Here is a 12,668-nt window from a genome sequence, read left to right as displayed (position 1 = left end):
ATTTTATATATATATATATACACATATTATATACATATATAAATAAACACATAGATTTTAATACAGCTATATATGAAAACGTCTGACAGAGAGCTCACTTTTGTTAATAGTCTGATGCTGATAATTTCAAAATGTGTAATATCCCAGGTGATTAAACTGCCTGACTGACTGATTTATACAAGTCTATCATTTAAGTGATAAACTAGCTTCATTGACCGACGCTGATCCCAATATTCAGATACATATACATAATGACACATAATGGGGGTTGCCTAAATTATAGGAAAACAGAATACAGAGAGCAAAGCAGCGGTGAGAAAGGGGATATGAGATCATGACATGATCCAGTTCAGATGCAAACTTGATTTCCTGTGAGCCAACAGCACTTATATGAGCATGTGCACAACACACTGCGGCCAAACACGCACGGATAATCAGCCTGGACCATATATTAATTTATTACTACAAGTAATGTTAGTTCCTACTGTAAGATAAGCGATTATTAGGGATGTAACGATTCCCTCAACTCACGATTCGATTTGATTCACAATTTTTTTTTTTTTAAACAAATTATAAATTAAATGTGTCCTTTTATTATTGCTTGGACAAAGTTTCTTTGTGAATATGAAATAACACTATAATAATATACATTACTAATATAGCACTTGCATATTATTGTTCTTTTGTTGACTTTGATTGCTTCTATTGTCCTCATTTGTAAGTCACTTTCGATAAAAGCGTCTGCTAAATAGCAAAATGTAAATATAATGTAAAATGTAAATAACAAAACTAAATTGAAATTAGCCCCAAATCAAATAAATAAGTAACACAAATAAAAGAATTATCTTCATATTAACAAAATACGGCTTTGTCTGTGCTCTTTCCTTTTAAAATTAGAGGCTAACACTGCAATTTAATCATGATCCAAACAAAGATGCTGTATACATGCAACATGAGCAGTTTTGAAGCTAAATTAGACTGTATAATTTCTAAATTTGAAGCAAAAACCGAATGGTTTGACTTCAGGTTTGTGAAACCATACATAAAAAATATCTGCATGAAACAGAAACAGCAGAGGAGCTGAATGAGACGCAGATTCACTCTCTGCCAGCAGGTGGCGCTTAAAGCATTTCCTGGTTTCCGCTGTAAACAAAGCAGCGCTGCACTTATGAACTTTAATGTGCGTTATACAGCGGCAAGAGGAAAAGAAAAAAATATCATCTAAACTTTTCTAAAGACAGTAAGTTCCCCTCAGACATGCATTCATATAAACTCCTACCCCTAATTGAATCGCGATTTGTTTAGCATCTCAACTGATTTGAATCGTCACATATTAAAATATATGTGTATATATATATAACCGCCTCGCGGTTAATCGTTACATCCCTAGCGATTATACATTTTGTACCAATAAAACATAACTTTTATTGAGCATAAACATTCACTGCTCATCTTGAGAGCTCTTTGGAAGCTTGATTTGACACATGAACATGATCTCTGCTCTTTGCTCAATAATATCCTTCGACCATCCATTCCAGGTCAATCCCTGCTATATGAGCCAATCCTGAAAATAATGAAATTAATAATCATTTTACAGACACGCAAAACACTACAGATTTCATTCATAAAAAATTTCATTGATGCCCAACCCTGCTCCTGGCGATCGACTGTCCTGCAAAGTTCAGCTCCAACCCTAATCAAACACACCTGAAGCAACTAATTAGGGTCTTCAGGATCACTTAAAAATGAAAGGCAGGTGTCTTTGATTAGAGTTGGAGCTAAACTTTGCAGGACAGTCGATCGCCAGGAGCAGGGTTGGGCACCCCTGATAGAAACAGTCTTCTTAAAGAAAAACCGACATCAGTTTCTATATTACTCAACATCTCCTCAATATGGAAACTCCCTTGTAAACCTCAAGAGGCTGAACTTCTCTCCTATCCACTGACTGAGTGACTCAGAAATCCGGAGGTCTTGCAACAGATCGAGTTTTTCTAATACATTTGATCATTTAAACCTAGTAGAGACAAATGCGGGAAACTTTAGCAGTGCGTTTTCTTGAATAAAACCCATGCAAACCTGTTGCATTGCTGCTCAACGTGGCTAGGACTGCTCACATTTGCGTTCTCTTAAAGGGTGGATACTCTGAGTCTGAACCTTCAGAGAGGGTTAAAAGGTGCTGGACTTCATAAGGTGGCACATTAGGCCCTTTCGCACCGCTTTAGTTCCAGAACTAAATGTACGGTACTAAAGTACTGGGACGATTTTGCGCGAACTATTTCCCAGTACCATTTAAAGGGTTGCATTCGCACCGAGAGTATGTACTAAGAAGTGACGTAAGCCGATCGACAGCGACGTCATTTGTGCGCGGCGTTCAACAACAGAAACAAAGAACAACGTTAACAACAGGAGGATGGAGGACGCTGTGATCGGAGCTGTTTTTGTTGTGTCTCGCGGGTTTCACAATAATGGACATGGAAAGTCGACGTATACGTAAAGCGATTGAAAGAACGGAAAGGAGGACTAAGAATCTCCAACGACAACTGGCAGTGCTACATTTGCTACAAGTGCCTGCACTTCAGCATCCGTCCATCTATCGCTGTTCTCCAAACGTACGAAATAAGTTGACATGCTTACAGTATGTTTACATGGAGTTTTAAATCATGGCGGGTGAGGGCGTTTTCGTACGTGTTTGGCCAATCAATGTCTACCGATTCCGTCACGATTAGTACCAGTTGTGCTGGTTAGACCCTGCTCCGGAGTAGGAGCTAATTTGGTTCTCGAAAAAGGCAGTCCGGTACTAAAATCGCTCCCAGTTCCGGCGGTGCAAACACGCCGAAAAGTGGGTAGTTCCACAATTAGTTCTGGTACTATGAAAAGGTTCCTGCGCACCGCAGGAAGGCCCTATTGTGACATAATCTTGATCCGATCTCTCAGATTAAAGGCTATAAAGCAACTGTTTTCAGTCATGTCCAGTGCTACAAATGAGAACCTAATTAAAATGTGATAACTAGATCCCTAGAGAACAGAAAGATAAAACCTGGAAGGAAACAAGAACAGGTTGGACTGCAGGCCCTTATAAACCGGAGTCACCTGTTAAATCGACTATTTGGATGCATCAAAGAATGTCTAAAACAGAAAATACCTAAAAATAACCAAGTCACACGAGATTAAGTGGTTAACAAGGCGAACCAAACGTGTTATCAAGCCATAGGCTAACTTGTCATAGTTTAAAGACATATGATGCGATTTCGAGTTTTCCTTTCTCTTTGGAGTGTTACAAGCTGATTGTGCATAGATAAGATCCCTGAAGTTGCAAAGACTAAAGTCTCTTCAGAAGGCGGGCCTTCATTTGATACAGAAACTATTCGCGCCGTTCATGCCAGACTGGGGAGAGAGGTGTTGTAATAATTAAAAATATGTGAAAAATAATGTGTTTTTCAAACAACCTAGTATGAGAGCCAGTTCTAGTACACCTCCAAAACAAAATCAAGACTTTGGAAAAGAGCATAATAGGACCCCTTTAAGCTTTTGGAAAAAGAAAAAAAAATGTATGTGCTATTTTATTAATGTCATTGATCTATTCCTTACAAAAAGTACTCTACCATGAGTATGGTATCAAGTGCCACTTTAGAATAATAATAAAGTCAAAAACTACAAAATAACACAAATAGGAATAATAAAACATGAAAAGGGCCATGTGAATCTCTCTTATATTTAAGCTGTTTCTTTGTCACTCAGGGACATTCATCAGCCAACTTCATGAGATGCATTTTGGGATGTTTTTAATAACTGTTGAAGGTTTACATGCATGCTGGACACCTGTTGATCCTTTTTTCTTCACTATCTGCTCCATAGCGTGGATTTGTTTACATTTATGGATTTGACAGACACTTTTATCCAAAGTGTCTTGCAATGCATTCAAGCTATGGTCAAAGATGAAAAGGGGTTTTCGAGCATCAAAATAATAAAAGTTTAATACAGCTTTATTTTTTATTTTATTATTATTATTATGTTGGTACATTAGAATGAGTCCTATTTATTTATTTCCTGAGCAAAAATAATGACTATCATACATTTTTACCACACTCTAAAAAATGCTAGGTTAAATATAACCCAGTGCTGGGTTAAAAAGGGACAAACCCAGCTATTGGATTGTTTTGACCCAGCGGTTGAGTTGTTTTGACCCAGAGGTTGGGTTGTTTTGACCCAGCGGTTGGGATGTTTTGACCCAGCGGTTGGGTTGTTTTGACCCAGCGGTTGGGATGTTTTGAACCTAACCGCTGGGTCAAAACAACCCAATAGCTGGGTTTGTCCCTTTTTAAACCAGCGCTGGGTTATATTTAACCCAGCATTTTTTAGAGTGCATGATTTCGAGAAGACGCCCACTAGAATGTCATTCAGTAAACCATAGTTTATATAGGCCTACAAAAAACTCTTGTCAGGCATACATGACAATGCATGACATTAAAATACTAATTTAAATTGTCATTTAAAATCTTTACCAATTTTTGCCACCATCCTTCAAACCACTAGGCTTTACCCATTTGTTTTTAATCATTTAAAATACAATAAAATTTAGTATGATCACTTTTCTTTTATATATTTAAGATCAGAATAAGTATGTTGTTTCATTTTGACATAAATATATCTGTTACGCTGAATGACAATGGAACATTATATCACCCATATTTTGAAATTTTTTCACAAAAGGTATTTGAAAGTAGGCACTTGCATTTAATATGCTTTCTGTGTATATACAATCCCTTTTGTTAGTTTAATTTGATGCAGACACCAAAATGGGACATCTCGTCTTTGACCCATTTTCAATTGATACTTTCCCTGGGAACTGAACACATGACTTTGGTTTTGCTAATACAAAGCTATGGGAACATTATACTTGGTGTTTGATTTATAAGTTCAAGATCAAAAGGTTCAGATAATCATAATCATGAAAAAATTTATATCTATCTAAGTGTATAAAAACTTTTCACTTGTGGTATACCATACTGAAATTATAACATATTCCAAGGAATAACTCTAGGAGTTCCAAGTGATCATAATATGTCCAAAAACCATGCAAGTACCATTTTTTGTTTGCGTAGACTTGGTATGCTTCCTTTTTCTAACCATTTTGCAGAATGGCAGCAAAATGAGTCTCCTTTTCTTATTGAATCATTAAGAAACAATAACTTACCTGCACAAAATACTGATCTATTGAAAATGACATAGCACAGAAATCTGATGATAACCTAAAAGTGACTCTCTGTGGGATAGTACTCCAATATATTACTTTCAATATATTATATTATATTGAATTATCACATGTTACTTCCATTTATTTGAGAATACTCATTCAGTGACTAATCCCGACTTCATTGCCTTGTAGATTTCTACAACTGGCCTTGTCCCTATATCTGATCAAAGAACATAGTCCACATTTGCTGAAGGTAACAGTAGGTACACATTTGTTGAACAAATATTTATGAATATAGTGAATTTTAAATCAATATAAGGATAAAATTGTATAGAAATATGAAAAAAATAACAAAAACCTATTTGTAAAGTACAATCATTATACCTAATCATTAAAAAATACTGTGGAAAGTGATTTGTCATAAAATAGTTGGTTACAAATAATTTATTATTATTATTTATTTATTTGATCGCTTGCTTATTTATTGCGGGCTTCACCCATAATTTATTTTTTATTTATGAAGCTATTATAATCTTTGAATTCTGTTGTATAGTAATATGAAAATGAATAGCAGACCACCACAAGAGAGTAAATTAAACTTTTTATTGAGACCATTTTACTGAGAAATGACTGAGATATGTTTGGATGAGAGTCCACATATGCAAAATCTCTGTTAAAAAGACACTGAATCACTGGAGAGCAAGAGAACCCATGCTGTAATACTGACACTCAATTCACATAGAAGTCAGGTCAGGTGCGTCATCACCATCTCAATAAAAATATGAAAATGTTTTTTCAACTTTTTTTGTGCATGGTTTGCTTCTTTAACAATATAAAAACGTATAATACTGATTGCAAAACGTTGATTTAATTTACAAAACAAATAACTGTAATAACAATTACCATCCATAATAATAATAATAATAACAATAACAATAATAATATTTAAAAAAAAGAAAAACAAAAAACTAAAGAAATAAACCAGTCAAAGCCGCATCATCTTCACTAACACAAACAGCGAGCCTTTTTGTCTTTTTTTGAAATACCATTTTGGTATAATCTCATCTTTTTTTTGTCTGACATGCCTTGCGCAAGTCTAAGATCAGTCTGCATGTATAAACGGTCCTTTACAGTGTAGGTGGAAGCATAAGGATTATATGCTCTCTGCACGGAAAATTAAACAGTAGGCAGTTTGAGGCTTCTGGGAATGTGCACTTCCTCACCCAGACTGTCCTTTTCACTGTTTTCAAGAGTTATAAATACTCAAAATACTCCTTTATCAAGAGAAGCCAGTCACTGAGGGACAGAATCTCAACATTTAGATGAAGGGAAGAACCGTCCCGGCGAAAGGAACTTGTAACCGTTCCCCGAAGGCAGTCGGATGGGATGCGACCCCGGACTGCTGCCGGTGGAAGCCGTCGGAGAAGGCGCGACTCTCTTGGGATCGATTTTGCGATGGCCGTTAGGCGGATTTCTGTGTTCGAGTGCCACATCTTGGCCGGGCGTATCTTGTCCTGTCACGCCATGCCGGGGAGAGAGGTTCAGAAGGCCCAGGACATCTCGTTTTGCGGTGCTCAGCTTCCCACCGCGGAGCACCCGCATTGATCCCGAGTGCTGCTGTTGGGTGGCGCTGGCCCAGAAGGTCTTGAGATTGTGGATCGCTTGGACTTTTTCGTCAATAGCAGCCAATTTGAGTCGGTCGATATCCGGGGCGTCCGCCGGACTGGAGCGCGTCGAGCCCGTCGAGGAGTAGGATAATGCCGGAGAGGGTGCGCTGCCGGCCGGAGACTGGTGGCCCGAGCTGGGTGAGACGTTGCTGGGCGAGTGGGAGATGTGGCCGCTGTAGGGCGAGCTGGGATACTTTAGTTTAAACTGGGCATGACTGTCAGAAGTTGGCGACGGTTGGCTGCCTTCCTTTAAGGACGTCTCGGACGTAGCGGGGCTGTTGTATCCCGAGCTGACCTTCTGTAGGGATGACGTACGGGAGGGCGGTTTGGGGCATGTCGGCAGTGGAGACGACTGCGTCTTGATGCTCGCCCGGCTACTAGGGCGACTGAACGCGCTTGTCTCCGAGGAACGGAAAGCAGACCCTCCAGTCGGGGTCGGAGGGCCTCCGCCACCCATCCCGTCACCAAGCGGGACACTCCCTGTGCTTCTCTGCAAAGTCTCGACGGCCCGCATGTGGCTTTGTGTCTCTTCCAGGATCTTCTGTGCCAGTTCCTGCGGGTCCAGAGCGGCTCCGGGCGTACGTTCCTCTTGGGACTTCACAGTGCTGTCCGTCTCTGTGCTGGACTGATCGGACTCACCCGTGTCAGAACTGCTCACCTTCCCGACCTTCTGGAAGGGAGAGTTGGGACTGGGAACCAGGGTGGCTTTGACAGGGGACGTTGGGGTGCTGACGCTTCCCCTGGAGGACACGGACACTGCGTAACCTCTGCCGGTCCCGCCGCGCGCCGCGCCCCGATGGTTCCTGTTGTTTGTGGGACGAGGGAGCGTGTCGCATTGGCTACCCAATGGCTCGCTGCTGATTATACTGTATCCATCATACTCTTCATCATCAGGCCCTCCCACGGCTCCATGTGGGGAAGAGCGGCTGCGGGGAACCGTCGTGTGCCGGTGGGATGCGAAAAGCCCGGCTCCACCCCGATGCCGCTCTAGTTCCTGCTGACGCGAGCGCTGGCTGATAAAATCAGACGCGCCTTCGGGACGGGACAGGAAACTCATGGAAGAGGCGATGGAGCTCAGGCTGTAGACGGAGATGGCATCAGAGGCCAGGCTGTCAGGGCATGGAGGGGAGAAGGGAGGGTTGGGGTAGCCCATAGGCAGCTGGTGGGACACAGACTGTGCCGAGGCCAGAGACTCCAGAGACGATGAACTGTCCAGACTCAGACGCTTCGGCAGCTCAGTAGAGTCTGAGGGGAACATTAAAATGCAATTATTACAAAGTCAGATGTTATATATAATGTTATATATTGTAAGGGTGTATAGATTTAGACATTTTATTTCCAGTAAAAATAGCAATAGTGATTATTTATTGCATGTAATTAATGACATTAGATAATATTATTAATATTATTATTATTTTGCCAGTATTGTACTGTATATACAATGTAAAATATAGGTTATATATTGTTTTTTGCCCATTTATTTAGTCAAAATTTAGTTTGCTCAATTTTAGTCAAATGTTTAAATTAGTCCAAATTTAAAGTTCTAGTATAAATATTGAAATTTTATTGGTGGGGAAAATAGAAATAATGTTTTTTTTTTTTTTATGGCATGTAATTAATATATTTTACCTATATATTAGTGGTAAATAGAGTACTACTAATAAAGTTTTATATATTTATATAATTGTCTTTTTTTTGGTAAACGGTCAAATTTACCCAGTTTTTTGTTTAGTTTTAGTCATAGTTATTGTTTTTTGCATCTTTTTTTCTTGTTGGCTGAAAATAACATTACAATTTCAAAAATAACGTGAATTAAATTTTTTATGCATCGTTATGCTTATTTTAAAATCCTTTTTATGTAAAGAACTTAAAATTACCAGTGTGTAAGATGTGCTATATAAATACACTTCCCTTGTCAATAAAAAACGAACAAAAAAAACAGCTTATTTGAGTACATTGAAACAGCCTTTATCTTGTCTTTAGTATCAATGACAAAATTCTAATAAAAAAAACATTTACAATGAATTAATCAGTTTTGTTGATGTGATTAACAATGTGAGGGTGAAGTGATGCTCACCAAACAGTGCCAGCAGTGACTGCAGGGCAAAGTGCATGGTGCGACGGTTGGCCTGTTTGCCCGTCTTCAACACCACCTCCTCCTGACCGACCTCACACAGGTCGAACCCTGAGAGAAAGAGAAAGATTGACCCCTCAGCATGGAGAAAAGCATCTCGATCAGTACTTACAGTATGTGCTGAAGCTTCTCTTACCCAGAGCGGCCAGGAACTCATGGCAGCCAGGAAGTCTCCAGAGCTGCACGCTGATGGACACTTGGATGGGCGCGAGAGAGAAATCCTGCTCCTTCTCTCCAGACTGAAGCTGCACTAAAACTTGATGGAGCTGTGGAAAATGAGAAAGATCTTAATGATGTCAAACACAAAAAGGGCTTATTTTATTTTTATTTACACTAAAACAGCAGCTAAAAATCACCGGCAAGTTAATTTACGGTAGTGTATTAGCGTTAGTTAGAGTTAGTTGAAAGCAGTTATTTAAGCACTTACCATTCCCACTACATTTTTAACAGCCTTTAATGATAAGTTTGGGAAAAGAGAAGGAAAGAGGATTGTTAAAAAGCAAACATGAGCATCTCAATAATCCAGCAGGCACTCATCACAGCAGTGTAGTTATGCACAGATCAGATGCATGAGCACAGGACAGTTCCCTTAAAGCAAAGTAAAGTGTGTTCTTGATACATGCTGTGACATCTTACCCGGTTGATCAGCTGTTCTCCGGTTTCTGATGCTGTGATCAGTTTACATAGCGCCTGTAGAGCAGGAGGAGGCAAACCTGCGAACATGAAGGACAAATAACTCTTTAAACCCTTGTGCTGTGCTGAAAATCCTCCTAATTTGCTGTTCCCGGTCAAAAATGTCTGGCCTTTTAAAAATTGCTTGTAAATCTAGCTTGATGCTATATTAATCACCAAACCTTGGATTAAATCTTTTTGTCAACTTGTTTTCTTTCAATTAGCACTGGTTTTGTACTGGTTTTGGAACTGATTCCTCAACTGAGGACTGATCTGAACTCATGCACCTCCGTTTTTCTGTGAAAAAAAGCATTATTTGTGGATAATTTTGTCAACGTTCACTCATAAACTGAGATGCATAAGCATCAACGATCAATCAGTTACAAAAAGAAATGCAAATCATGTCACTTGAAACATTTCCAATGACAAATAAGTGAGAATTTACACATTTGACTTTTCCTGTTCTCACTCGTTTGATCATTACACACAGTAAACACAATTTTTTTTGCCATTTTTGTGTGCGATATGCATCAGTCCAAGAACGCTCTGTGGGTTGGTAATCTTTTTCCTCCATACTCTTGTTTTTTAATAGTAAATGAGTGTGGCAGCGTGTCGTACCCAGCAGTGACTGTAGGGTGGTGCTGCATTGCTGCAGTCGGTCTCCGGGGTCAGTGGTGGGGAAGAAGACCGCCGCGGGGAGGCCCGTTCCAGCCGAGTCCAGTCTGAATCCTACTGCGGTCAGCAGAGCCTGCCAGCCCGGCACGCCACCCACCTTATTCTCCACACTCTGCTGAGACGTGTACATGGAGTTCCTCTGGCCGTTCTGGATGCGCTGGAGAGATTTCTCCACCTGGGGGAGCCACACAGACACAGATGATTTGTTTGTACCTGACTCCTACTTATTGTCTGTTACTACTATTTCCATATTTTCAATTGAATATGACACCTATGAAGCACAGATAAAAAAATAAGAATTAATTAAATTAGTGACCAAATTTTGTATATAGAATTACTGAATATAAAGTGTCAGATCAAAACAATAATTACAAAAATGAATTACTCTACACGTAAAAATTATATATATATATATATATATATATATATATATATATATATATATATATATATATATAAAAATATATTATACTACATTTTTTACTGTAACATTTCTACTTTAACATATTCTATTTATTGCCATATATATAAAGTATATATATTATATGCTTCTATATTACTATCTACATGTATTATATAATGGTACAAAATAATAACTGATATATATATATATATATATTATACAATGTACACACACTTATAAATACTATATGCATGTTATATATAAAATTAAATAATTATTACAAACATAAAATGTACTATATTAAAGCAATACTATATAAAAATTGTATTTTGATTATTACAATTAATAATAACTGATACGCACACAATCAAATATAATATTTTATACTTTTAAACAAAAGCATATAAAATACTATATAATAGATCAAAATAATCATTACAATAATTAAAAAACAACTGATATATACAGACATATAAACACTTAATATGCAGACTATACACACAAACAATTATATACACAACTAATATATTTAATATATATATTTACTATATTTTTGCATATAAATAATTTATGCACATTGCATACAAAATAAAATGTAAAGCATATAAAATGTACTATAATAGATCAAAATGTCACACGCACACAGTCACACACACACACACACACACACACACACATATATATGTATTTCATTTTATATTGATGACATATATCTTTAAGTTCTTATATACACTACTATATGCACATATATGATTTTTCACATATATTTATTCTCAATAAACATAAATCAGGCCAGTGGTCCTGGTAAAGCTGGTGTGTTTCTCACCAGGTGCAGCAGAACCCTCAGGGCATCTCTAGCTTTGTCTGGATACTGCAGGATCTCAGCCAGAGCCTGACCAATCAGAGACGACGGGCTGTTCAGTTTCACGTCACTGCCAATCAACATGAAGCCTGTGGAGACATATTCAAATCACGAGGAGAACAGCAAACAAGCTTTAAAACTACCCACTATATACTCAATACTGCCTAATACTATATTAAAGTGACATGTGACCGTATGCAGTAGTAGTATACTATATGACATCACTGCACATGTTTAATAGTGTCAATTATTCATATAGTATTCACCACAGTATGATTTGCTTATATACTGCACACGTTCCAATGCCGCTGTGATCATACCTGCCCAGTTGGAGGGGTGTGAGAACTGTTTGCTGCTCTGGACGGTCTTCATGGCGTCTGCGAGGGCCGCGCTGGCTTTGGTGCCGTTGAGCAGAGCGCTGTAGAATGCGTGGATGAACAACTTGGACGCGGCGACGGGAACCGGCCACAGAGACACCAGCACACAATGAGCTCCAGCCGCCAGGAAAGCCCTGGTCAAACCCACCACCCCGTCTGCTGTTACTTTACTGTCCGACTCCTGGTACGAGCTGCAGGTCACGAAAACACACTCGATCAGCATCATAGAGCAGTAATTCACTGGAATACAGATGCTACTATCTTAAATAGACTGTAAAACTACTGTGCATGTGGCTGGAGTTGTAGTACAGCCTGTCAAACAGAAGTTATGTATGAAAATGCTGATGCATAGACGAGGGTGGGCAGTATGAACAAAAGCATATATAATCATATGAGTGATTATATATCAGGGTAACAGCACTCACACACAAAGAAATAATATACATGTTATATATACAATTATATAATTACATTTTATACTTTATAATATATTTTTTATATAGTTATATAAACTACTATATGCACATTGTATATAAAAAATTTAATTATTAAAAGGATATGAAAATTAGCAATAAAACAATACCAAATAATAATGACAATAATTAAAATAATAGTAATTATATATACAGTATATACAGCATATATATATATATATAATGACTTAATGAATTACATGAATTCAAA

The 12,668-nt window shown here is 38.2% G+C and overlaps 2 protein-coding genes across 2 annotated transcripts in view; both read right to left on the bottom strand.

Annotated features, from left to right (window-relative positions):
* The window catches only part of LOC107588995 (phosphatidylinositol transfer protein beta isoform-like), a 34,660-nt gene extending 33,168 nt beyond the window's left edge, over positions 1-1,492 (bottom strand). Inside the window, exon 1 of the mRNA XM_016277292.1 lies at positions 1,446-1,492. Coding sequence (XP_016132778.1) covers positions 1,446-1,492 — 47 coding nt within the window. The remainder of the gene's footprint in view (positions 1-1,445) is intronic.
* A 4,337-nt stretch (positions 1,493-5,829) lies between these two features.
* Positions 5,830-12,668, bottom strand: part of LOC107588927 (tetratricopeptide repeat protein 28-like) — a 293,102-nt gene continuing 286,263 nt past the window's right edge. Inside the window, exons 17-24 of the mRNA XM_016277179.1 lie at positions 11,928-12,175; positions 11,572-11,696; positions 10,286-10,517; positions 9,632-9,708; positions 9,423-9,446; positions 9,132-9,261; positions 8,939-9,046; positions 5,830-8,106 (exon numbers count right to left, since the gene is read on the bottom strand). Coding sequence (XP_016132665.1) covers positions 6,506-8,106; positions 8,939-9,046; positions 9,132-9,261; positions 9,423-9,446; positions 9,632-9,708; positions 10,286-10,517; positions 11,572-11,696; positions 11,928-12,175 — 2,545 coding nt within the window. The 3' untranslated portion in view covers positions 5,830-6,505. The remainder of the gene's footprint in view (positions 8,107-8,938; positions 9,047-9,131; positions 9,262-9,422; positions 9,447-9,631; positions 9,709-10,285; positions 10,518-11,571; positions 11,697-11,927; positions 12,176-12,668) is intronic.

Source organism: Sinocyclocheilus grahami, unplaced genomic scaffold (genome assembly GCF_001515645.1).
Source record: "Sinocyclocheilus grahami isolate Dianchi unplaced genomic scaffold, SAMN03320097.WGS_v1.1 scaffold110.1, whole genome shotgun sequence".
In the NCBI taxonomy this organism is placed as follows: domain Eukaryota; kingdom Metazoa; phylum Chordata; class Actinopteri; order Cypriniformes; family Cyprinidae; genus Sinocyclocheilus; species Sinocyclocheilus grahami.
Note: the sequence above shows the minus strand (reverse complement) of the source record. Positions and strands in the feature narration are given on the sequence as shown.